This window comes from Mustela nigripes, chromosome 6 (assembly GCF_022355385.1).
Source record: "Mustela nigripes isolate SB6536 chromosome 6, MUSNIG.SB6536, whole genome shotgun sequence".
NCBI lineage: Eukaryota > Metazoa > Chordata > Mammalia > Carnivora > Mustelidae > Mustela > Mustela nigripes.
In genome coordinates, this window is record NC_081562.1 from 85,900,208 (window position 1) to 85,926,235 (window position 26,028).

Sequence of the window (26,028 nt, forward strand, 5' to 3'; positions counted from 1 at the left end):
AAACCCTTTGCCCTCCGGACGCCTGAGTGGCTCAGTAGGTTAAGCAGCTGCCTTCGGCTCAGGTCATGATCCCAGAGTCCTGGGATCAAGTCCCACATCGGGCTCCTTGCTCGGCAGGGAGCCTGCTTCTCCCTCTGCCTCTGCCTGCCTCTTTGTCTGCCTGGGCTCACTCGCTCTCTCTCCCTCTGTCTCTGGCAAATAAATAAATAAAATCTTTAAAAATAAATAAATAAATCCTTTGCCCATTTTAATTGGGATTTTTGTTGAGATGTAAGAGTGCTTTTTATATTCTTCATATCAATCCCTTATCAAATATATAATCTGAAAAGTTTTTCTCTCATTCTGAGATCATGACCTGAGCCGAAGGCAGCGGCTTAACCCACTGAGCCACCCAGGTGCCCAAGATTTTATTTATTGTTTTAACACACAGAGAGAGAGGTCACAAGTTGGCAGAGAGGCAGGCAGGGAGAGAGGGGGAGAAAGCAGGCTCCCCGCTGAGCAGAGAGCCTGATGCGGGGCTCGATGCCAGGACCCCGGAATCATGACCTGAGCTGAAGGCAGAGGTTTAACCCACTGAGCCACCCAGGCGCCCCTGGAAAATGTCCTTTGACACACAAAAGTTTTTACTTTTGAAGAAGTTCCATTTATTTGATTTTTTGGGTTACCTGTGTTTTGGGTGATATATCTAAGAAATCATTGCCAAATCCAATATCATGAAGGTTTTCTCCAGTGGTTTTTTTTTTTTTTTTAAAGACTTTATTTATTTGTCAGAGAGAGAGAGAGAACACAAGCAGGGAGAGTGGCAGGTAGAGGGAGAAGCAGGATGCCTGCTGAGCAAGGACCTCCCCTCACACTGAGTCAAAGGCAGACGTTTAAACAACTGAGCCACTGAGGAGTCCCTTGTTTTACTTTTATATTTAGGCCTTTATCTATTTGAGTTATTTTTTGCATATGGTATAAGGTCAGTGTTCAAATTCATTCTTTTGCATGTATATATACAATTTTGCCAGCACGATTTGTTGAAAAAGCCTGTCCTTTCCCCCACTGAATTGTCTCAACACTTTTGTTGAAAATCACTTGAGCCCATATGCAGGGCTGTATTTCTGGGCTCTCTACCCTTTTTCATTGGGCTGTGTATATATCTGCCAGTACTATACTGTTTGGATTACTGTAACTTTGCTATAGTTTTGAAGTCTGGAAATGTGAGTCCTCCAACTGCATTCTTCTTTTTCAAGATTATTTTGGCTATTTGGGTCCTTTGACATTCTGTATGAATTTAAGATGGGTTTTTCTATTTCTTCAAAAAATATCGAGATTTTTATAGGGATTGCATTGAATCTGTAGTGCTCCTTGGATAGTACTGTCATCTTAATAATATTAAGCCTTCCAATCCATGAACATGGGATGTCTTTCCATTTATTCAGGTCTTCTTTTTTTTTTTAAGATTTTATTTATTTGTCAGAGACAGAGGAAGAGAGAACGAGTGAGCACAGGCAGACAGAGAGGCAGGCAGAGGCAGAGGGAGAATCAGGCTCCCTGCCAAGCAAGGAGCCCGATGTGGGACTTGATCCCAGGACCCTGGGATCATGACCTGAGCTCCTGAGCTGAAGGCAGCCCCTTAACCAACTGAGCCACCCAGGCATCCCAATTCAGGTCTTCTTTAATTACAGCAATGTTTTGCAGTGTTCAGTGTACACAGCCTGTTTTTGAATCTTATGGTCTGATATAAATTGAAGTGAATAAGGAATATAAGTTGAATAAGTTTGGAAAAGAAAAGAACAATGATTATTTCAAAGTAGCTTAAAGCAGTGATTTGTTTTTATACAAAATAGAACTAGGGCTTTAAATTTTTTTTGTAAACTTTCTAGAGGTCGCCTAAACCATTTTTAAGATAGCTAAATATCTACAGTGCAATTTGGAGTGCCTAAGTGGCTCAGTCAGTTGAGCTTCCAACTCTTGGTTTTGGCTCAGGTCATGATCTCAGGGTCCTGGGATTGAATCCTGAGTTGGACTCTGTGCTCAGGGAGGAGTCTGCTAGTGATTCTCTCTCTCCCTCTTCCCCTGCCCCTCTCTCTGCTCTGTCTCTCAGATAAATAAAATCTTAAAACAAAATACAATGCAACTTTTATAGACTATTGGTACATGCTGACAAGATACCTGTTTATACATTCCACATGAATAAGTATTCCTTTGTTTTTATGACTGTTGTTTGTCCTGAGTGTTATCAGACACACACACACACACACTCATAAACTTTGCCAATTTGAAGGATGAAAAGGAATTTCAGCATCTATAAACAATGTATAAAGTAAAAAAAGTCCTCCTTCCCAATCCACTTCCAAATGTAACAACTATTAAATGCTTAAGGTTTTAATTGTTGATTTTGACTTGCAAAAGATTTTTCAGTTTGGTTTTTTACTTGTTCTTTATTTTTTTTTTTTTAAGATTGTCATGATCCATTAGTTGCTTCCTGTTTTATATCAGTGCTACCATTGTTATGTATTCATCTACATTTTCTTCCTGGTTTAATTTTTATAATTCTCATGCTAATTTAATATCCAAATGTTTCATTCTAAAACTTCAAAATTTACAAAAGTAAAGGGAATAGTTTCATGAACTTCCATAAGCCTATCACCCAGCTTCAAGTTATCAACACATCCCTGAACTTATTTCATCTTTATCCTCACCAACCCCTTCCTCCCATTATTTTGAAGCAACTCTCAGACATACCACCTTATGTATTTCTAAAAGAAGACTTAAAGACTTTTATATTAAAAAAATTTCTTATATTTAAACATTTAATCAATATCAAGTTTATTTTACTGTTTACTGTTTTTCAGAGATTTAATTTTATTTCAATTTTCAAACTAGTTAGTTAGCTAGGTGTCCCAATACCATTTATCAAGTCATTCATTCTTTTGTCCACAAATAAGAGGTGCTACCTTAATCATATATTAAAATGTCATATACTCAAACCTGGGGACCCTCTGTTCTACCGATCTTTTTCTCCTTTCCTACATCACGATATATTGGTTTTTATTTGGTGTGACCTCATGTACATGAAAGTAGGATTCTATTCTAATCTAACATGAGAAAAATGAAAAACTAGGAGATTGAGAATAGTTACCTTGTTAAATAACATGTTTATAATAACATTTATTCTCTTTCAGAGATCCTTTAATGTGGAGAGCTGTGATTGGAACTAATAATATAAAAGGGTATCATCATCCACACTCCAAGAAGATAAAAGTTAAAGCAATCATTATCCATCCAGACTTCAATTTGGAAAATTACGTAAATGATATTGCACTATTTCACTTAAAAAAAGCAGTGAAATATACTGAGTATATTCAGCCTATTTGTCTGCCTTTTGATGTTTTCCAAAAACTGGACCAAAACACAAAGTGTTTTATAAGTGGCTGGGGAAGAACAGAAGAAGAAGGTAATTACAGTCTGAATTTTATTTATACATTTTTTTCCTGGTTATTGGAGAGGGTGAACCCTTTTGTATATTCATCTCTTTATGTCATGAGTTTGAGCAATAGGTCTTTATAAACCATTGAAAAGGAAATGTCTTCTTTACCTGTATTTTTTTTCTTCCTTGTAGGAAAGAGAAAGTTATCTTCCAAAACAGAAATAGAGACTTTCTCCAGTTATGCCTGCTAACATATTTGTACCTTTTACCATTCTCAGAAAGAATGATGATTCTAAGTGTTTTTGTAGGTTTCTGAGACTCATAGATGATAGAACCAGCTCTGTAAGAGGATTGCTTATCATAAATAATAAGCTTCTGGCTGTCAGGAATCAAATTTAGTGTCCTTTTAATTTAATACCCTGTTTAATATCAAACAGGTTGAGTGCCCTATATTTTCTTTAGTGCACAAATGAGCATTAATTATTGACTGGTTGAACTACTATGAACTATGAACAAATAAATGTAGAAAATAGTCTCTGCCTTTGGTTCTAAAAATAGTTACCATTTGGGAGCATTTGCCATGCTTTAGGCCTTTTTCTAAATATATTATTTTATCTTATCTTCAAAATATTCTTGTTAGGAAGTTAATGTCATTATTCCCATTTAACAGACCAGGAGTTGTGGATCTGAGTGGATGAGAAGCTAGGGCACAAATCAAGGTCTTCCTTATTCTACAGCCTGAATAGCTAAGTACTGTATTAAGTACCAACTGTTCTTGATGGAATCAAAGTCTAGTTAGCAATATATGAGTTCAAGTGCTGAGACTATTTTTTCTATTCCTTATGGAAATTATCCATTTAAATATGTGTAGAGGGGCGCCTGGGTGGCTCAGTTGATTGGGCGTCTGACTCCTGATTTTGGTTTGGGTCATGATCTCAGGTCTCTGGGATGAAACCCACATCAGTCTCCCCACTGAGTGGGAAGTCTGTTTGGGATTCTCTCTCCCCCCACCTCCCTCTGACACTCCCTCTTCTCTCTCTATAATGGATCAATAAATCTTTAAAAAAAAATGTGTAGATTAGAAATACCTGGCTGGCTCAGTCCAAAGAACATGCAACTCTTGATCTTGGAGTTGTGAATTCGAGACCTATGTTAGGTATAGGTATTACATACATACATACATACGTAAACTTAAAAAAAAAAAAACCCTCGGGACACCTGGGTGGCTGAAGTGGTTGGACGACTGCCTTCGGCTCAGCTCATGATCCCGGAGTCCTGGGATCGAGTCCCGCATCAGGCTCCCAGCTCCATGGGGAGTCTGCTTCTCCCTCTGACCTTCTCCTCGCTCATGCTCTTTCTCACTGTCTCTCTCTCTCTCTCAAATAAATAAATAAAATCTTAAAAAAAAAAAAACCCTCAACTTTAAAATAGATAAATAAGTGTAGATTATTTAGATATGATACAGATAAATGTATGAAAGATCTTTGAAGAACTATTTTTGTTTTTTCCTCTGTGAATGCTGTTTAAACAAGTTAAGAAAGCAACATGTGTAGGGAAAAGACTATGGCTTTAGAATCATAGACGTAAGCCTGAATCTCAGCCCTGCCATGTACTAGCTGAATGACCACGGGCAAATTATTGACTCTTTAACAACAGTTAGAACAACAGTGATCCAAGTAGCTTCCATTAATTCAGGGCTAGGTACTTAATAAAATGCTAAGTGCCTTAATGGATTTCTCATTTAATGCCCTCAATAACACTATGAGAAGTACTATGACATGGATAAATAAACAGATTTAAAGAGGTTAAATGAGGGATGCCTAGGTAGCTCAGTTGGTTAAGCATCTGCCTTTGGCTCAGGTCATGATGTCAGGGTCCTGGTATCAAGTCTCATATTGGGAACTTTGCTCAGCAGGGAGCCTGCTTCTCCCTCTCCCCGATGCTCCCCATGCTTGTGCTCACACACACACAGTCTCTCTCTGACAAGTAAATAAAATCTTAATAAATAAATAAATGAATAAATAAAATAAAATAAAGAAGTTAAGCAAGCTGCCCAAAGTTACATAGCTAAGTGAGGAGTAAAAATTCAATCCCAGGTTGGTCTGCCTCAAAACTCTTGCTTCCACTATATTATACCATCTTTCACACTGTCATACACTGTCATGATCTGTAAGGGAGAGCAATAACACCTGTCAGAGAGCTGTTTTAAGGACTGAGTTGGCTCTCCAGCAACACGGTCAATTACATGCACACACCAACCTTCCCAGTGAAAACTATTTTAATTTTTTAAAGATTTTATTTGTCAGAGAACGCATGTAAGCAGTGAGAGTAGCAGGCAGAGGGAGAAGCAAGCTCCCTGCCGAGCAAGGAGCCCAATGCAGAACTGGATTCCAGGACCCTGGGATCATGACCTGAGCTGAAGGCAGACGCTTAACCGACTGAGCCACCCAGGGGTCCCCCCTGTGAAAACTATGAACGGAGAAAATACACAGGTCAAGGACTGAATGTGAAGGTGGGAACTTAGGTAACTGAAGCAGTGAAGTTGGCTTTTCTCTTGAGGGTATTTTCCAGTAGTAACACTGAATATGAATTTCTGTGGTCTCATGGGGCCTGAGAGTGTTGAAGAACAAAGCTGCTCAAGTGTGTGAGGGGAGATTCTCATCAAGCTGGAGCCAGAGGGCTACACTCCAAGAATCAGTCAGACTCATGACCCAGTGTCTAGTTCATCTATACACAATTCACTTTAAATACGATACAGGCAGCTTGAAAATAAAAGGATGGGAAAAGATATATCATGGCAACATTAATCAAAAGAAAACTGGAATAGAAAAAAAAAGAAAAAGCCAAGAATGGCTACATTAACATGAGATAATGTAGATTTAAGAGCAAATAAAACTACTAGGGACAATGAGGAACATAACAATGTAAAAAGGTAAATCCACAAAAGAGGCGTAGAAATCTTAAATGTGTATGCACCAAACACCAGAGATATCATTCCCTCCTTCCTTCCTTCCTTCTGAGAGAGAGAGAGAGAATCCCAAGCAGGCTTCAAGCTGAGCACGAAGCCTGACACAGGGCTCAGTTCCAGGACTCTGAGATCATGACTGGAGCCGAAACCAAGAGTAGGGCGCTTAACCAACTGTGCTCTGCAGGCACCCCCAGAGATATAATTCTTAAAAACGCACACATGGGGTTGCCTGGGTGGTTCAGTGGGTTAAAGTCTCTGCCTTCGCTTGGGTCGTGATCCCAGGTTCCTGGGACGGAGCACCACATCAGGCTCTCTGCTCAGCGGGGAGCCTGCTTCCCTTCCTGTCTCTCTGCCTGCCTCCCTGCCTACTTGTGATCTCTGTCTGTCAAATAAATAAATAAAATCCTTAAAAAAAAAAAACAAACAAAAAACACACACATTCACATACATTTATGATATGACGCAGCAATCACACTCCTGGGCATTTATCCCAGAGAAGTGAAAACATATTTCCACACAAAAACCTGGTCACAAATATTCACAAAAGCTTTATTGGTAGTATCCCCAAACTGGGAAAAAGTAAACGTACTTAATTAGGGGAATGATTAAACAAATTGTTGTATATCCTTAACTGGGAATGATAATAAGCAATTAACAGGAATTAGCTATTGATATGTGCATCAACTTAGATGGCATTATGCTAGGTGAAAACAAAAGGCATTTTTAAAAGACATATTCTTTTTTTTTTTTTTAAGGTTTTATTTATTTGTTTGACAGAGATACATCACAAGTAGGCAGAGAGGCAGGCAGAGAGAGAGAGAGGAGGAAGCAGGCTCCCTGCTGAGCAGAGAGCCCGATGCGGGACTCGATCCTAGGACCCTGAGATCATGACCTGAGCCAAAGGCAGCGGCTTAACCCATTGAGCCACCCAGACGCCCTAAAAGACACATTCTATATGATTCCAATTATATACCATTCCTAAAATGACAAAATTATAGAGATGGAGAACTAATTACTGGTTGCTAGGTGTAAGCAGGCTAGGTAGCCTAAAGGAGATCTTTGTGATGGTGAAATAGTTCCATATTTTAATTGTGGAGGTAATGGTAAGAATTAACACATACAATTAAGTGGCGTGGAATGACACACATTGTACTAATGTCAGTTACACAGATGCAACCATTTCAGGATAAAGAGCACCCTGGACCTCACTGTACTACTTTTGCAACTTCCTGTGACTCTAATTATTATGAAATAAAGTTTATTTTTTTTAAGAACAAGATAAAACCAAAGCATCCTCAACCTCCACCCCCACCCCCAGGATTTCTAGGAAAACTGCTTCATTAAAGGGAAAAATGTAGGAATTTTCCCAGAAAACATGTAATACCACTCATGTGGAGTTGCTGCCCCAAATCACTCTGAATAGAAAGACTCAGGCTTAGGATTTAGGTTAAATAGGTCATAGACTGTTAAGGTCTCTAGATGGCTGAGAGAATCAAATGCACATCATTTGTATAGAAACCGAATTTCATCTAAGACCTCAAAAGAATTTCACCTGATAAAGTTTAAATGAAAATGGATTATAATTAAAAATCAAAAGACAACTGACAGAATGGGAGAAGATATTTGCAAACGACATATCAGATAAAGGACTAGTGTCCAAAATCTATAAAGAACTTAGCAAACTCAACACCCAGAGAACAAATAATCCAATCAAGAAATGGGCAGAGGACATGAACAGACATTTCTGCAAAGAAGACATTCAGATGGCCAACAGACACATGAAAAAGTGCTCCATATCACTCAGCATCAGGGAAATACAAATCAAAACCACAACGAGATATCACCTCACACCAGTCAGAATGGCTAAAATCAACAAGTCAGGAAATGACAGATGCTGGCGAGGATGCGGAGAAAGGGGAACCCTCCTCCACTGTTGGTGGGAATGCAAGCTGGTGCAACCACTCTGAAAAACAGCATGGAGGTTCCTCAAAATATTGAAAATAGAACTGCCCTATGACCCAGCAATTGCACTACTGGGTATTTACCCTAAAGATACAAACGTAGTGATCCAAAGGGGCACGTGCACCCGAATGTTTATAGCAGCAATGTCCACAATAGCCAAACTATGGAAAGAACCTAGATGTCCATCAACAGATGAATGGATCAAGAAGATGTGGTATATATACACAATGGAATACTATGCAGCCATCAAAAGAAATGAAATCTTGCCATTTGCGACAACATGGATGGAACTAGAGCGTATCATGCTTAGCGAAATAAGTCAAGCAGAGAAAGACAACTATCATATGATCTCCCTGATATGAGGAAGTGGTGATGCAACATGGGGGCTTAAGTGGGTAGAAGAAGAATCAATGAAACAAGATGGAATTGGGAGGGAGACAAACCATAAATGACTCTTAATCTCACAAAACAAACTGAGGGTTGCTGGGGGAGGGAGGTTGGGAGAAGGGGGTGGGATTGTGGACATTGGGGAGGGTATATACTTTGGTGAGTGCTGTGAAGTGTGTAAACCTGGTGATTCACAGACCTGTACCCCTGGGGATAAAAATATATGTTTATATAGTTAAAAAAAAATCACTAAACATCAAAGCAAATAAGGTATTATGAGTAAGAGTCAGCAGGAACAATAGACATCAAAAGAAGACCTGCAAAAATGTCAGATAATGGGGTCAAATAATAAAAAGGTGTTTAATATAGTACAAAAAATAAAAGATGTACTTAAAAATATGAATAAAAAGGAGCTATAAAAAGAACCAAACAATGATAATAATTTAAAAATATAATAATTGAGGGGCACCTAGTTGGCTCAGTCAGTTAAGTGTTTGACTCTTGATTTCAGCTCAGGTCATGATCTCAAGGTTGTGAGATCGTGCCCCACATCAGGGTCTGCACTGGGTGTGGAGCCTCCTTAAGATTCTCTCTCTCCCTTTGCCCCTCCCCCTCAGCTCATGTGTGTGCTCTCCCTTGCTCTCTCTAAAAAAAAAAAATAATAAAAAATACAATAATTTAAATAAACTCAATGGACTAAATTAGTACCAGGTCTGAAAATACTTAGGATTCCCACAGATTAAAATCAACCAAATATCCACTTACAATCAAAGATCACCAAACATGTTAGGAGAAAAGCCATAATAATGAAAGTCAACAGAAATAAAACAACAGCTCCCCCAAGGATTTCAGATATTAATATTTTAGGTGTAGAATACAAAATAAGTATATGTAAATTGTTTGAAGAAATTAAAAAACAGAATTAGAAATAAGCAATAGACTATCTAGAATGACCAGGCAGATTTAAAAGAGAACCAGGAGTGCCTGGGTGGCTCAGTGGGTAAGTCTGATTTCAGCTCAGGTCATAATCTCAGGATTGTGAGATCCAGCCCTGTGTTGGGGCCCATGTTGGGTATGGAGTGTACTTGGGATTCTCTCTCTCCCTTTCTGGCCCTCCCCCATCACTAAAAAATAGAGAGAGAGAGAGAGAGTGAGAGAGAACAAAATAGGATCTTTAAAAATGAAAAAAATGTAACTGTTAAAGTTTGTAACTCACCGAAGTAGTTAAGCATATTAGACTTAGCTCTAGAGAAAATATGTGAGCCAGAAGATATATCTGAAGAAACTGCCTAGACCGTGGCACAGAGAAAAAAGAAGAGATTATGACAGAAAGTAAGATATAAGATAAATGGGATAAGAAAGTCAAATATACATCTAATGAGAGTGCAAGAATGAACAAATGAAGAGAATAGAGGAGAGGCAATATTCAATGGGTCTGGGCTGAAATTTTTCTGTAACTGATGGAAAACATGAATCCAGATATCCATGAGTAAAATTGATATTCCAATGCAAATGGATATCCAGAACAAAATGTAATTCCTTTTCAAACACTGTAATGAAGTTGTAGGGGGGAAAAAAAAACCCAAAGAAGTCTGAATACAGCCAGAAAAAAAAAAGAAAAATCCTTACAAAATAACTCTGGTTGGCTTTCAGAAAACATCTCAATAGCAATAATGACAGTCAAAATACAATGAAATATCAGGGCCAAAGTACTGAGAGAAAATAAATGAACCCACAACTGTGTACCCAGCTAAGCTATCATTGAGGAATAAAAGGGAACTAAAACTGACTTTACCACCAATAGTCTTTCACCAAAGTAAATAAGAAATGGATCAGAAAAAAAAAAAAAAGATGCCAAAAGAGAGGTACGTGATGCAGAAGCAAGCAAAAAATAGATAACTGTATAGGTAAATATTGTATACAACAGTGGTTCTCAATGAAGGATAATTTTGTCCCCAGGGAACACTTGGTACTGTCTGGAGAAAATTTTGTTACCACTAGGCAGGGTGTAAGTATGCTACTGGCATATTAGTGGGTAGAAGCCAGGATTACTGCTCATCATCCTTCAACGCGTGGGGTAGTTCTCTCACCCTCCACAACAAAGAAGTATCTGGCCTACAATGTCAATAGTGCTGAAACTGGGAAACCTTGGAATACAATGAAAATAATGTATAATTTGTGGGATTTTTAAAAACGATACTTAAATATTGGGGGGGAGCTGTGTTTCAAATGGTGTAATCAGAGTTAAAGTAATCTCAGGTCTGTATATTATTCAGAAGTGTTAACATACTGATTAACATTAGATTTAAGCAAATAGGGGATATAACTTGGAATAGAATAAGAAACCTAAGGAATAAGAAAATAAAGACAACATCTTAATAAAAAATCAAGAAGGGAGAAATAAGCCTAGGAAAACTGAGAAAAATAGAAAGTATAAAATAAGACAGTAGAAACAAGCCCAAATATATCCATAATCGCAATAAATGTTAGCAGACCAAACCACTAGTTAAAAGACAGAAAATTGGATTAGGGAGTAGGAAATCCACCTTATCTAAGGGAATACCTAAAATGTAAGGATATGGAAGGACTGAAGTAAAACAACAGTAAAGAAATATATCAAGTACATTAAAATGAAAAGAAAGCTAGTATCACTATGCAAATTACAGTCAAAATAGACTTTAAGACAAAAGGAGAAAAAAGATCATTTTTATTTAGAAAAGGTTCAACTCACCAAGAAGATAGAATAATTCTAGACTTCTGAGCCTAATAAACAGGACTCAGATAATATTAAGGAAAAATAGAATTGTACAGCAAATGTTGTAACTCCTCTATGATAGAACTCTTTTTATTTAACAATATAAAATGTTTTTTTTATCAAACTTAGTAAAGATTTGGAATATTTGAACAACATAATTAGCCAGCTTGATTTAATAGACAAATCAGTACATTCAAAAATTCAGAGGCTTTTATCTTTTCAAGTGTAGGTGGAATCTTTATAAAAAATGACCACTTGGGGCACCTGGGTGGCTCAGTTGGTTAAGCATCCAACCCTTGGTTTTCAGCTCAGGTCATCATCCCGTGGGTTATGAGATCGAGTCCTGAGTCCAGCTCCTCGCTCAGCAGGAGTCACCTGAAGATTCGTCCTTCTGCCCCTCCCCCCACTTGCACAGGCACACACTTGCTCTCAAACTAATAAATCAATCTTTAAAAAAAACTGACCACTTATCAGGCCATAAAGCAAAACTCCAAGTTCAAAGATAGCTAATGTACAAACTGTGAACTCTGATTATGATAAATTTACAAATAAAAGGATCAGAAATTTTGGCTGTGATGGTATGGGGAGGTTGGCAAATCCTCTTCCCCCAAATAAATATAAATTAGACAAAATCATCAAAAGTGACTACTTTAGGGTCCTGAAAATCAACCAAAGTACACAACAAATTGAGGAATATTTATAACAGCTATAAATTTGGGTAAAAAGAGGAATTTGCAGCTTTCTTGCTTGTGGGTTCTCCCAGCTCCCCTCTCAGATTAGTCAGTACAGTAGTTTTACCAAGGCTATGAAGAGCCTTGTTGCCACAGAAGGTGAACTCTATTTGGAAAAGTAGTTGAAAATCCAGGCTAGCAGCATTACTAATGAAAGTAGTGAACTCATGGGTGCCTGGGTGGCTCAGTTGGTTAAGCATCTGCCTTTGGCTCAGGTGATGATCCCAGGGTCCTGGGATTGAACCCCCACATTGGACTCCCTGCGAGTGGAGAGGCTGTTTCTCCCTCTCTCTCTGTTGTTCCTCCTGCTTGTTCTCTGTTGAATAAATAAAATCTTAAAAAAAAAAAAATAGTGGACTCAGCAGCAAGAGATGAATAGGGAAAATCCACAGCTCTACTGGCCTGGGAATATAGACCTAGATAGAGCCAGCAGTAAGACAGTCAGAAATTTGACAGAAAAATCCCCCAAATGAGAGAGCTATAGAATGGTTCAATAAGCTCTCCAAATATTTTTGGCTTACTGGGAAACCATACATGTGTGGGGAAAATCTGAGAGAACTCACAATAAAGTGAAAGTCAAAGTAGATTTGAAAACTGACTGAAGAGGCCTTGGATGGCTGAGTCGGTTAAGCATCTGACTTTGGATTTCAGTTCAGGTCATGATCTCGGGGTTGTGAGATAGAGCCCCGAGTAGGGTGTGTACTGGGCATGGAGCCTGCTTGAGATTCTCTCTCTCCCTCTCCTCTGCCACTCCTCACTTCTAAAAATTAAACAAAAAGCTGACTTAACTTTTTTTTAACACATTCCCCAACCCACACACAGATTCATTCACCAACAGCCCAAATCATGCACTGACCATTAAACTCTGCAGATATAGAGCCAAGCCCAATGAAGCTAAACTAAAGGTAAAAATCAGAATTAAAAACACTGAGCAGAGACATCAACAGTCACACACTGTAGGGAAGACAGATTGTACAGTTTAAGCCCAGGTAAATCATTTTAAGAATGACAACAGTATTGTTGAGGAGGGAATAAAAATCCAGAGTTGTTATATTATCTAAACCACCCAATTTTCAACAAAAATATAAGACATGCATTAAAAAAAAAAAAAAAACACAAAAACAGGGGCACCTGGGTGGCTCGGTGGGTTAAGGCGCCTGCCTTCAGCTCGGGTCATGTCCCGAGGTCCTGGAATCGAGCCCCCGCATCGGGCTCTCTGCTCAGCGGGAAGCCTGCCTCTTCCTCTGTCTCTCTCTCTCTCTCTGCCTACTTGTGATCTCTGTCAAATAAATAAATAAAATCTTAAAAAAAAAAAAAAAAACACCCAAAAGTGTCACCTATGGGGAGGGGCGGCCAATAGAAATGGACTCTGAATAGACTCAGATATTGAATTTTGCAGTTAAAGACTTCAAAGAAGCTCTTTAAATATGCACAATAAGGTAAAGTAACTATTGTTCAAATCATTAAAGGGGGAAATGTGATGAAAATGATTTACCAAATAGGGACTATCTGGATGTGAGGGCGATCTGGCTGCGACATCTGTCACCCCATTGATCGCCAGGGTTGATTCGGCTGATCTGGCTGGCTAGGCGGGTGTCCCCTTCCTCCCTCACCGCTCCATGTGCGTCCCTCCCGAAGCTGCGCGCTCGGTCGAAGAGGACGACCTTCCCCGATAGAGGAGAGGACCGGTCTTCGGTCAAGGGTATACGAGTAGCTGCGCTCCCCTGCTAGAACCTCCAAACAAGCTCTCAAGGTCCAAATAGGGACTATCTATGGAGAAAGTCAATTTTATAAAAGAACTGAATAGAAATTCTAGATATTTGAAATGGCACAAGAAAGAATCAGTGAACTAAAACACAGCAATAGAAGTGACCTACTCTGAAGAATGTAGAAAAAAATACTGAAGAAAAATGAATGCATACTCAGAGACCTGTTGCACAACATCAAGTAGACCAAGATATGTGTAATGGCATTTCTGCAAAGGGTAAAGAGAGAAAGTGGAGAAGAAAAAATATTCAAAGAAAATATGGCCCCAAACTCCTAAATTTTATGAAAAACAGTTTATAGGAGCTCAATAAATACCCAGTTAAGGTTTAAAAAAAAGGTGGCTCAGTCAGCTGCGTCCCTGCCTTGGGCTCAAGGTCATGACCCATGGGGTCCTGGGATTGAGCCCTGCGTCAGGCTCCCAGCTCAGCACGGAGTCTGTTTCTCCCTCTCCCTCTGCCCCTCCCCCCACTTGTACTCTCTCTCTCTCTCTCTCTCAAATGAATATTTTTTTTTAAAAATGAGAGAGATCCACACCTACACTTATTGTAGTCAACAAAATATGGGCAAGGTCTAAACACTGAAGACTACAAAACATGACATAGAGAAATTAAAGACCACCTAAGAAATCAATGCCATACTACATTTATGTATTGGAAGATTCAATATTGTTAATATGACAGTTCTCTCCAGACTGACCTATATATTCAATGCAATCCCTATCAAAATCCCAGCAAGACTTTTCATACAAATTGACAAGCTTGGGCGCCTGGGTGGCTCAGTGGGTTAAGCCGCTGCCTTCGGCTCAGGTCATGATCTCAGAGTCCTGGGATCGAGTCCCGCATCGGGCTCTCTGCTCAGCGGAGAGCCTGCTTCCCTCCCTCTCTCTGCCTGCCTCTCCATCTACTTGTGATTTCTCTCTGTCAAATAAATAAATAAAATCTTTAAAAAAAAAAAAAACAAATTGACAAGCTTATATGAAAAGGCAAAAGACCTAGAGTGGCCAAAATTGTTTTGAAAAACAACAAAGCTGAGGGAGTTACTCTTATTTCAAAATATACTATAAAACTATAGCCATCAAGGCGGTACGGTACTGGTTTGTTTACTTTAATGAGAGCACAGAGATCAACAGGACACAACAGAATCCAAAAAAGAGAGGACGAGGAGGGGGACCACCCACCTTATATTTATGGCCAACTGATTTATTAAGACAAAATTTCTAGAACAGGTAAACCCATAGGGACAGAAATCATCAGTCATTTTTCTTTTTTTTTCTAAGAGCGAGAAAGAGGAGAGACGGAGGGAGAGAGAGAATCCTACGCAGGCTCCATGGCCAGCACAGAGCCCGAGGCGGGGCTCATCTTACGACCCTGAGATCATGACCTGAGCCAAAATCAAGAATCAGATGTTTAAGTGAAGAAACCACCCAGGCACCCCTGAATCAGTCATTATGGTTTTCAAAAATAGAACACCAGAATTCAGAACAAGTGAGCCCTACCTTAATTACCAGAGATAGGTTGTTTAAATTTCCTTTGAATACCTCCAAAGAATCCAAAAAGAGAGAACACACCCCAACTCAGTATATGATTCCCACGTCAGGGGAGCAGAGTACAAGGAAGGCCAGTATTATAAATGCAAACATCCCAAACACATTATTAGCACACCGAATCTATCAAGAATAGTGTAAATAGAATTCAACATAATCAAGATGAGTTTAAGGAATGTAAGGGTGGTTTAATATTAGAAGTCTCTTAAGGTAGTTTCCCTCATTAACTGATTGATTAAAGGATTCTTTTTAAAATTATCTGAGTGGGCGCAGAAGAAGCCCTGTTAAAAACGTAACAATTGAGACACGAAGTGAACTTCCTCAGCCTGATTAGGTCATCTGCCTCCAGGCTACAGAAAATATCATTATTACAGATAAACATTTCTTTTAAAGTCCGGAACAGTTTCCCCCACCATCACTACTTCCATCAGAGTTGTGGTAGAGGTTCTACCAAGTGCAGTAACACCGGGAAAAGATGGAAAAACACATAGGTCTTAGGTAAACACAAAGCGCTCATTATTCACAGGTGATACAACTACCTACAATAAAGAATCTAAAACACACAAAATTAAGAGAGTCTTGTAAAATGTCCAGATATACAGCCAAACTACCACAATCTATTTCGTTCTGATACACTATCAATAGTTAGAAAATGTAATTTTTTCAAAGTTAACAGATGTCACACCCATGGGGATGTCTATGATCAAAACTTTAGGAACAAGTGTAGACAAGGATGCAGAGAAATTGGAACCCTTATGCATTGCTGGTAGGAATATAAAATGGCACAGGGGTTTTGGAATACAGTTTGGTAGTTCCTCAAAAATTAAATCTATAGTTACCATATAACTCAGAAATTCCACTCCTAGGTATATACCCAAGAGAAATGAAAACACATGTCCACACAAGTACCTGTACTCAAATGCTCATAGCAGCAGTATTCAAAAGAGCAAAAAAACAAAACAAAACAAAACAACCTAAAGCTCCATCAACTGATAAATGGATATACAAAATGTGGTATATTCATACAATGGAATATCATCTAGCCATTAAAAGGAACAATGTACTAATACATGCTACAACATTATGTTAAGGGAAATAAGCTTGACCTAACAGCCCACATACTGTATGATCCCATTTATATGATGAAATGCCCAGAATGGACAAATCATAGAGATGTAACTTAAAGGAATTAAACTATAAACAATGAATTAAACTATGAATCTATAACTGAAAGATAGCTGGAAAATCCAAGAATACTTAGAGATTAAACATGAATTGGCTAATAGTATTGTACCAGTGTTCAATTTCCTGATCTTGATAAATGTACCATGGTTATGTAAGAAAATGTGGTTATGTAAGAAAAAAAATTTTTTTTTAAGATTTTATTTATTTATTTGACAGAGACACAGGGAGAGAGGGAATACAAGCAAGGGGAGCAGGAGAGGTCTGAGAAGTAAGCTTCCCACTGATCAGGGAGCCCAATAAAGGGCTCAATCCCAGGACCCTGTGATCATGATATGAGCCGAAGCCAGACACTCAACAACTGAGCCACCCAGGTGCCCCGAAAATGTCCTTGCTCTTTTTTTTTTTTTTTTAAGATTTTATTTATTTGACAGAGAGAGAGAGATCACAAGTAGGCAGAGGGGCTGGCAGAGGGGGAGGGGGAAGCAGGCTTCCTGCTAAGCGGAGAGCCTGATGCGGGACTTGGTTCCAGGACCCTGAGATCATGACCTGAGCTGAAGGCAGAGGTTTAACCCACTGAGCCACCCAGGTGCCCCTGCCCTTGCTCTTAAGAAATACACACTACAGTATTTAAGAATATAGGAGTACAGGGTCTGCCATTTACTCTCAAATGATTCAGAAAAATTTATATACAGAGTACTAATGATAATGCAAGAGTGACAAGAGTCAGTAATTGCTGAATCTGGGTAAAAGCCATTTTACACTTCCTTGTACTATTCTTACTACTTCTCTTTAATTTTGAAATTAAATCTAAATAAAAAGTTGCCAAAATAATTACAGAATTTTTTTAAAAAGCTAACAGGGGAACCTGGATAGCTCAGTTAGTTAAGCGTCTCTTTTTATTTTTATTTTTTGAAGATTTATTTATTTGACAGAGAGAGAAATCACAAGTAGCAGAGAGGCAGGCAGAGAGAGGGGGAAGCAGGCTCCCCGCTGAGCAGATAGCCTGATACGGCCTCCATCCCAGGATCCTGGGATCATGACCTGAGCCGAAGGCAGAGGCTCAACCCACTGAGCCACCCAGGTGCCCTAAGCATCTGACTCTTGATTTCGACTCAGGTTATAATCTCAGGGTTGTTAGGTTAAGCCCCAGGTCAGGCTCCACACTCAGCATGGAGTCTGCTTGAGACTCTCTCTGCCCTCTCCCTCTGTCTCTCCCCCAATCCCCCTAAAATAAATAAACAAACAAAACTTAAAAAAAAAAGTTAACAGATGAAACAGAAATATTGAAGAATCTATAAGAGGCGGGCAAATGGTTGTTTATGGAGAAATTCTTTCATCTTTGCCTTATGTTTGCAATTTCTCATAATAAAATGTTGGAGAGGGACGCCTGGGTGGCTCAGTTGGTTAAGCAGCTGCCTTCGGCTCAGGTCATGATCCCAGCGTCCTGGGATCGAGTCCCACATCGGGCTCCTTGCTCCGCAGGGAGCCTGCTTCTCCCTCTGACTCTGCCTGCCACTCTCTCTGCCTGTGCTTGTGCTCTCTCTCTCTCTCTCTCTCTCTGACAAATAAATAAAATCTTAAAAAAAAAATGTTGGAGAAGAAAGTTAACAGAAGTTAACATGTGCAGTAATACCGAACTGATTAGGCAGTTTAAAACAATCTAACAAAAGACTGCAGGCCTTTACAGAAAAGATTCTAAAATGTTTTTAAGACATAAAAAAAAAACAAAACAAAACTTAAGTAAGTGGAATGGTATACTTTATGCTTGAAGAGGACAACTCAATGTTGACATGAAGATGTCAGTTCTATCCGAAAAACTGAAAACAAAACAAAAACAGGGAATGAAAAACCCTAACATGAGTTTTGAGACAATTAAGAAGCTCATTCTAAAAGACCTAGGAATAGCCAAGTTACTCCTCCAGAAGAAAAATATGTTAGAGGAGTTGCCATCCAGAAATCAAAGTTTATTTTAAAGCTGCAGTAATTAGTGTCTGTTATATTTGCGCAAGGATATTCTAAGTGGCAAACAGAATAGAAAACCAGACGTCTGTTTCTCAGCTGTCTTACTCACTTTGAAAATCTCTAGTTACTTTTAATAGTCCTGCACCAGTACCATACTTGTGTTAATATTGTTCAGACTCACAAACTGGGTGGTAGGTTCGCAGGTGTTCATTTCATTATTATATTCTATAACTTCTATGTTACAAATATGCTTTTATATACAGCCAGTATTATTTTTTTAAAGATTTATTTAATTTATTTGACAGAGATCACAAGTAGGCAGAGAGGCAGGCAGAGAGAGAGGGAGGAAGCGGGCTTCCCGCTGAGCAGAGAGCCCTATGTGGGGCTCGATCCCAGGACCCTGAGATCATGACCTGAGCTGAAGGCAGAGGCTCAACCCACTGAGCCACCCAGGTGCCCCCAGCCAGTATTATTTTAATTATTTTTAAATAAAGGGCAAACATGTGGCTGGCCTCTAAGAAGCCTCTATCTAGGAATCTGAATGTCATTAGGACATACTTCGTTTCAATTTCCTGTGCCTGTTCTTTCTGCATATAGACTATTTTCTCAGGCTGCCTGTCGTCAAAAAGTTCAAATTTGGCTGCAGTGGCTTTGAACTTATAACTAAGCAATCATGTGACTACTGTGAAAAAAGGTTTTCCTCTGGCAGCTCCAGTTAAAACAGTGCTAGAGAAGGGATGCCTGGGTGGCTCAGTGGGTTAACCGGCTGCCTTCAGCTCAGGTCATGATCACAAGGTCCTGGGATCGAGTCCCACATCGGGCTCCTTGCTTGGTGGGGAGCCTCTTTCTCTCCCTCTGCCTGCCACTCTGCCTGCTTGTGCTCTCTCTCTCTCTGTCAAATAAATAAAATCTTAAAAAAAAAAAAAAAAAAACAGTGCTAGAGAAGTATTCCAGCTGGTTAGACTTGCACTTAATACAATATAATACATACTTCCAGACCAATCAGTGTCCCAGGAAAATGGAATGGTTAGGTCATCAGCCCACCTACAGACAATGGGGAAGGATGCAGGGCCAACAAAATACTCAGCTACCACATATGACCACTGCAACTCTGAGGCTCATAAGATCAGATGCTGCTGTTACAGAAGCTTTTCTGTGGATAAATCTTATAATAATCTGTCCTTTAATAGTTCCTGAAGTGTTGCCCTGTATTTTCCTATCTTTTTAGTAGCAGAGAACCACTTATGTTCAGGGATTAGCAGAGAACTGAAGGGAGTATATGAATTAAAAATGTTTTGTTTTCATGTAGACCATCTTCAAAACTTCCCATTCTTAGAAAACTTAATAAAAATTGCTCACAACTTAGAACCTAAGATAGATTTCAGCATTGGTCCTTGACAGTTTTTTTTTTTTTTAAGATTTTATTTATTTATTTGGCAGAGAGAGACACAGCGAGAGAGGGAACACAAGCAGGGAGAGTGGGAGAGAGAGAAGCAGGCTTCCTGCCCAGCAGTGAGCCGGCTGTGGGGCTCAATCCCAGGACCCTGGAATCATGATCTGAGCTGAAGGTAGATGCTTAACTGACTGAGCCACCCAGGTGCCCCCCTTGAAAATTTTTACATAGTTCTATTTTGTAAAATGTTTAAGTCCCTGGGGCGCCTGGTGGAGCAGTTGTCTGGATATCCAACTCTTGGTTCCCACTGGGCTCATGATCTTAAGGCTGTGGGATTGAGCCCCACAAGGGCTAAGTGGGAAGTGTGCTTGAGACTCTCTCTCCCCTTTCCCCCAAAGTAAATAAATATATCTTAAAAAAAATATAGATCCTTCTAAGAGACCTTCAAGTAATAGAGAAAAACAAAGATAAAAAAAAATGACCTGAAATTCTAATTTTGTCTAACGATAATGGCCATGAACAAGTTTGTCGACCATTCTTCCACAGTCTCCTCAGGCATATACATGCGTGTACGGAGACAGTCTTACACAATTGTTGAGCCACTTGGGAAAGAAAACCTATTCAACACGAACGTTTTATATTTTTATATTTTATATAATAAATGCTATATATTCATATATATTATAAATATCATATATTTATATTTTAACTGTCAAATGCCTGCTCTCTGAAATCATTTACTGTACTTTTGTTGTTGTTGTTAACAGGTAATGCTACAGATGTGTTACAGGAAGCGGAAGTGCATTATATCTCTCGAAAGATTTGTGGCTCTGAGTGGAGTTATGGGAAAATGATTCCTGACACTTCATTTTGTGCAGGTCATGAAGATGGGATTTTTGATACTTGCAGGGTAAGACCAAATAATTTTCCTTTGAAATCTTTTCTAAAGCCAGAAGGAAACTTCATCAAGGCCTTTGATCACTTTCTGGTGAAGTCTTAATTATCAAGTTTACAAGTACTGAACTCTTTTTTTTTTCCTTTTTAACTACAGACCAACAATCCAAATCTTCTTGCTTTCTTGGTTTCATGGTCCACTTTAGACAAAATTTGCTTTGGATTTTTTTTTTATTACTACCTTTATTGAGGTATAATTTACATATATGCAATTCACCCATTTAACATGTACAACTCAATGGGTCTATCATAAATTTATAGACCAGTGCAACCATCATCATAATCTAATTTCAGAACACTTTTATCACCCCAAAAAGAGGCCTCTACCCATTACAAATCACTCTCCATTCTCCTCCCACCTACCCCTAGACCTAGCCAATCACTAATCCCTAGAGATGTGCCTATCCTGGAAATTTCGTATGAATACAATCATTCAACGTGTGGTCTTTTGTGATTGGCTCCTTTCACTTAACATGTTTCCCAGTTTCATCCAGCATGTATTGATACTTTATTCATTTTATTGCCAGATAATATTCCATTGTATGGATGTGCTTCATTTTATCCGTTCATAGCTGATGGATATTGGAGCTATTTCCACTTTCTGACTATTATGAATAATGTTGCTCTACTCACTGGAGTATACGTTTTTTATGTGTAAGTAGGTTCTTGTTTCTCTTGGAAGTTCCACCTGGGACTGGAATTGCTGGGTCCATGTTGAACATTTTGAAGAACTGCGAAACTCTATTCCAAAGCAGCCACACTATTCCACATTCCCACTAGCAGTATGAAGGCTTCAGTGTCTCCACATACTAGTCTGCACTTGTCTTCTTGATCACAGCCATCCTGGGTACGAAGTGGTATTTCATCGTGGCTTTAATTTGTGTTTCCATGGTGACTAGTGATGTGGATCATTTTTTCATGTAATTATGGGCCAGCCATTTGTAGATCTTTGGACAAATGTCTATTCAGATTCTTTGCCCATTTTAAAATTATCTTTTTATTATTGAGTCATAAGCATTTTTTTATATATTCTAGATACCAGTCCCTTACCAGATAGGCAGTTAGCAAATATTTTCTGTGGTCTCTCTTTTCATTTCCCTGATGTTACCATTTGTAGCATAGAAGCTTTTTCATTTTTATGAACTCAATTTATCTATTTTTTTTTTGGTTTTTGTCTCTTGTGCTTTTTGAATCTTTATTTCTCTTGTCTTCACTACTTCTAAATATATCAGCACTTCATTCCTGAGCAGTGCCCCATCCACAAACCTTGTCCTACTCATTCTGGTTTCTATAATCCAGGGTTTATCTTCCCAGTGTCCTTTTCCTTAAAAATTTCACTGAGTAGGGTGCCTGGGTGGCTCAGTGGATTAAGCCGTTGCCTTAGGCTCAGGTCATGGTCTCAGGGTCCTGGGATCGAGTCCCGCATCGGGATCTCTGCTCAGCAGGGAGCCTGCTTCCCTCTCTCTCTGCCTGCCTCTCTGCCTAGTTGTGATCTCTCTCTGTCAAATAAATAAATAAAATCTTTAAAAAAAAAATTTCACTGAGTAGGAGCACCTGGGTTGCTTAGTGGGTTAAGCCTCTGCCTTTGGCTCAGGTCATGATCTCAGGATCCTGGGATCGAGCCCTGCATCAGGCTCTCTGCTCAATGGAACCTGCTTCCTCCTCTCTCTCTCTGCCTGCCTCTCTGCCTACTTGTGAACTCTCTGTCAAATAAATAAAATCTTTAAAAAACTAAAAAAAAAAAAAATTCTCTGAGTAAAACATAGAGAATCTCATCTAATTGAATTGTCTTCATAAGCAAAACTTCCTCATTCTCCAAAAATACAATGCCTTCTACAGAGAACTGAAAACACCTTAGAAATACAGTCTTTAATCTTTGGTGCTGAAATCGTTATCTCAGCATCCTTGATGTTTTCGGTGATTAAGAAGAGTCCTCAGCGATAGTGTTTGGCACCTTGACAGCCGTGCAGAAACCAGGACACAATCTGATTTGTAGTAGAACTGAGAGCCTTAGCCATTTGTTCCTGTTACCCTGCACCAGCCAACGTGAACACGTAGAAAGACGGCCCCTCTTACAAGCGCCAGTTTCCTCCTCTCCTCTAGTTAGCGAACCACGCACGCACCTTAAAGACTCTTTTACCCATCTTAAAGTTACACTTCTCCCACTCAGCATTAAGCAACAGAAGTATTCTACTGGTAGTTACAGTATTTTGCACATTTCCTAAATTATATTTCTGCCAAGTAATTGTACTAAAAAAAATCCAAACAATGTGATTTTTACAATTCTGGTTCAAAACCATGCAGACAGGAAGTTAATTCACCAGTTTTAGGGCTCCTCTAAATATCAGGCCAGCCTGAAATCCTCCTGCCTGAGTTGGAATATAAGACTGAAAACCTATGGATCTTTATAACTTGAAGGTATATTAAAGATGTGTATTCATATAAGTGTATGGTTAATGTGATTAATTTATTCTAGCTTTGCTGTCATATAAAGACTACTAGAAGCAACTAACACTATTTTGGGACTTTTTTAATAGGGTGATAGTGGTGGACCATTAATGTGCTACTTACCAGAACATAAACGATTTTTTGTAATGGGAATTACCAGTTACGGATATGGCTGTGGTCGAAAAAATTTTCCTGGTGTCTACTGTGGGCCATCCTTCTACCAAAAGTGGCTGACAGATCACCTCTACCAGGCAAGCAATAAAGGCATATTTAACATAAATATTCTACTTGGACAGGTCCTTGTAGCCTCAGGTTCTGTTGTGTTACTAGCAATTCCATAATGAAATTCTGAAGAATCTTTATTTTGCATTTTGTCTCTCTCCATGTACTATATAATGAATATCACTTATTCTTTTGGCAAGTAATTGCCCATTTTACAGTTCTCATGTGAATATTTTTTGGAACAAAAGGATTGTGACATATTAAATATGTAATTATAAATCTGGCACTGAATCACATGCTTCTTTGATGTATTCTGATTATTTTTTTATGTTATAATCATAATTTCACATTTGGAATACTTTCCTAGAGTTTGTATAGAATTTTCAGTTATTAAATAGATACCTTATGTATATAAATGTCAAATAATAAAGAGTTTATAATTAAAATAAAAGCTGTTCTTTTGTTAAATTAAAACCATTTCCTTTTAAGTTAGATTTTATTTAAAGCCATTTATTTGATATATATTTTTTAATTATCATCTTGGTTCTGGTTCTAAGGTATACTTGGAGAAAGTATTTGCCTATTTTAAAAATTCTAATTGAAACAATTTTTAAAATATTAATACTTCCCTCCTTAGGCCAAAAAAGAATGATGATTTAGACAACCCCAATAATTTACTTCTTTTTTTTTAAATTTTTAATTTTTTATAAACATATAATATATTTTTATCCCCAGGGGTACAGGTCTGTGAATTGCCAGGTTTACACACTTCACAGCACTCACCAAAGCACATACCCTCCTGAATAATTCACTTCTTTTTAAAAAATTTATAATGTGACTTTCTTAGAGCTTTCACCTACTTTCTAAACCTATTTTCTTGAATCCTGTGCTTGAATTTTATATTCCTTGGGCTCTTTGAACTGTGAGGGAAGGTGGCTAAAATGCTGCTGGGTAAAAGAGGGAATCCAACCTGGGCTAAATTTTATGATGACTAACCTATAAATTAAATTATTAAAACAAAAGAACAAGTTGATTGAATTAGTATCTACTATTAATAAATTCACTTCTCCTTTGAACTTTGGGAACCCATGTACTAAAAGAGAAATTATTTTCTCATCCTTTTTTAAAAATTAATTTATTTGACAGAGAGATCACAAGTATGCAGAAAGGCAGGCAGAGAGAGAGGGGGGAAGCAGGCTCCCCGCTGAGCAGAGAGCCCAATGCGGGGCTCCATCCCAGGACCCTAAGATCATGACCTGAGCCAAAGGCAGAAGCTTAACCCACTGAGTCACCCAGGTGCCCCTTATCCTTGTTTTTATATTTAACTAGTAAGAGTCATCTGGGTGGGTCCACTGGTTATATTCAACTAGCTAAAATCAAGCACTTTGTTTTTGTTGTTGTCCTTTTGTTTTGCTGTAGCCCAATTTCAAGGTTTAACTGAAAGTAAACCTGAGTTTTCCCTCTATTAATTCTCTTGGCAGGGGTACCTGGATAGCTCAGTGGGTTAAGCATCCAACTCTTGATTTCGGCTCAGGTCATAATCTCAGGGTCGTGAGACTGAGTTCCTCCGTATTGGGCTCCATGCTCAATGTGGAGGCTGCTTGAGAGTCTTTCTTTCCCTCTCCCTTGGTCTCTCCCCTCCCTATTTGTGCTCACGGGCACGTGCACACACACAGCTAAGTTCATGTACTCTCTCTCCCTCCCAAAAAAAAAAAAAAAATTTTCTCTTAGGGATCACTACTGGTTTAATGCTCAGGAGGTCGAAGACTGTGGTTTTTACAGGCTTATAAGCAACACCGCTGGGATACTGACTGTTCTTTCTTAAAAGAGACCCAGGTTATCCATTAACAAAGTCTTATAAGGAATTACTTAGTAATGCTTGCATAGCAATCAGCATAATGTGTTAGTCTTTTCCTATTTATACCACCTGAGTACCATTCAGATTCACTTGATAGCCCTGAATGTTAATATTAAGGAACTCTTCTAAAATACATTGGCAGCAAGTTCTTGTTTTTCACTTCAAAAAGAATATCTTAATTACTCTTTAGGTATGTATTTCTAATTAGGCAGGAATTACTACAAGTACTTTCTTGTCTTTTGTCCAGCTTGGATCACTTAAGGCAACTGGAATTCAGTTATATAACATTTCCCACCACCAAAAGAGACTATTAGAGTACAGACTGCAATTTTATTTTTATTTTATTTTTTTTATTTATTTATTTTATTTTTAAAAAAATTTTAGCATATCTGACACACAGTAACAAAATACGTACTTATCAATAATTACTTTAAATAAACTAAATTACTTCAAATGGACTTAAATTACTAAAATGGAC

At 38.6% G+C, this 26,028-nt stretch overlaps 1 protein-coding gene across 1 annotated transcript in view; it reads left to right on the plus strand.

Moving 5' to 3' along the window:
- The window catches only part of TMPRSS12 (transmembrane serine protease 12), a 28,501-nt gene extending 4,532 nt beyond the window's left edge, over positions 1-23,969 (plus strand). Inside the window, exons 3-5 of the mRNA XM_059404513.1 lie at positions 3,171-3,442; positions 20,836-20,978; positions 23,560-23,969. Coding sequence (XP_059260496.1) covers positions 3,171-3,442; positions 20,836-20,978; positions 23,560-23,811 — 667 coding nt within the window. The 3' untranslated portion in view covers positions 23,812-23,969. The remainder of the gene's footprint in view (positions 1-3,170; positions 3,443-20,835; positions 20,979-23,559) is intronic.
- Positions 23,970-26,028: the final 2,059 nt, after the last annotated feature.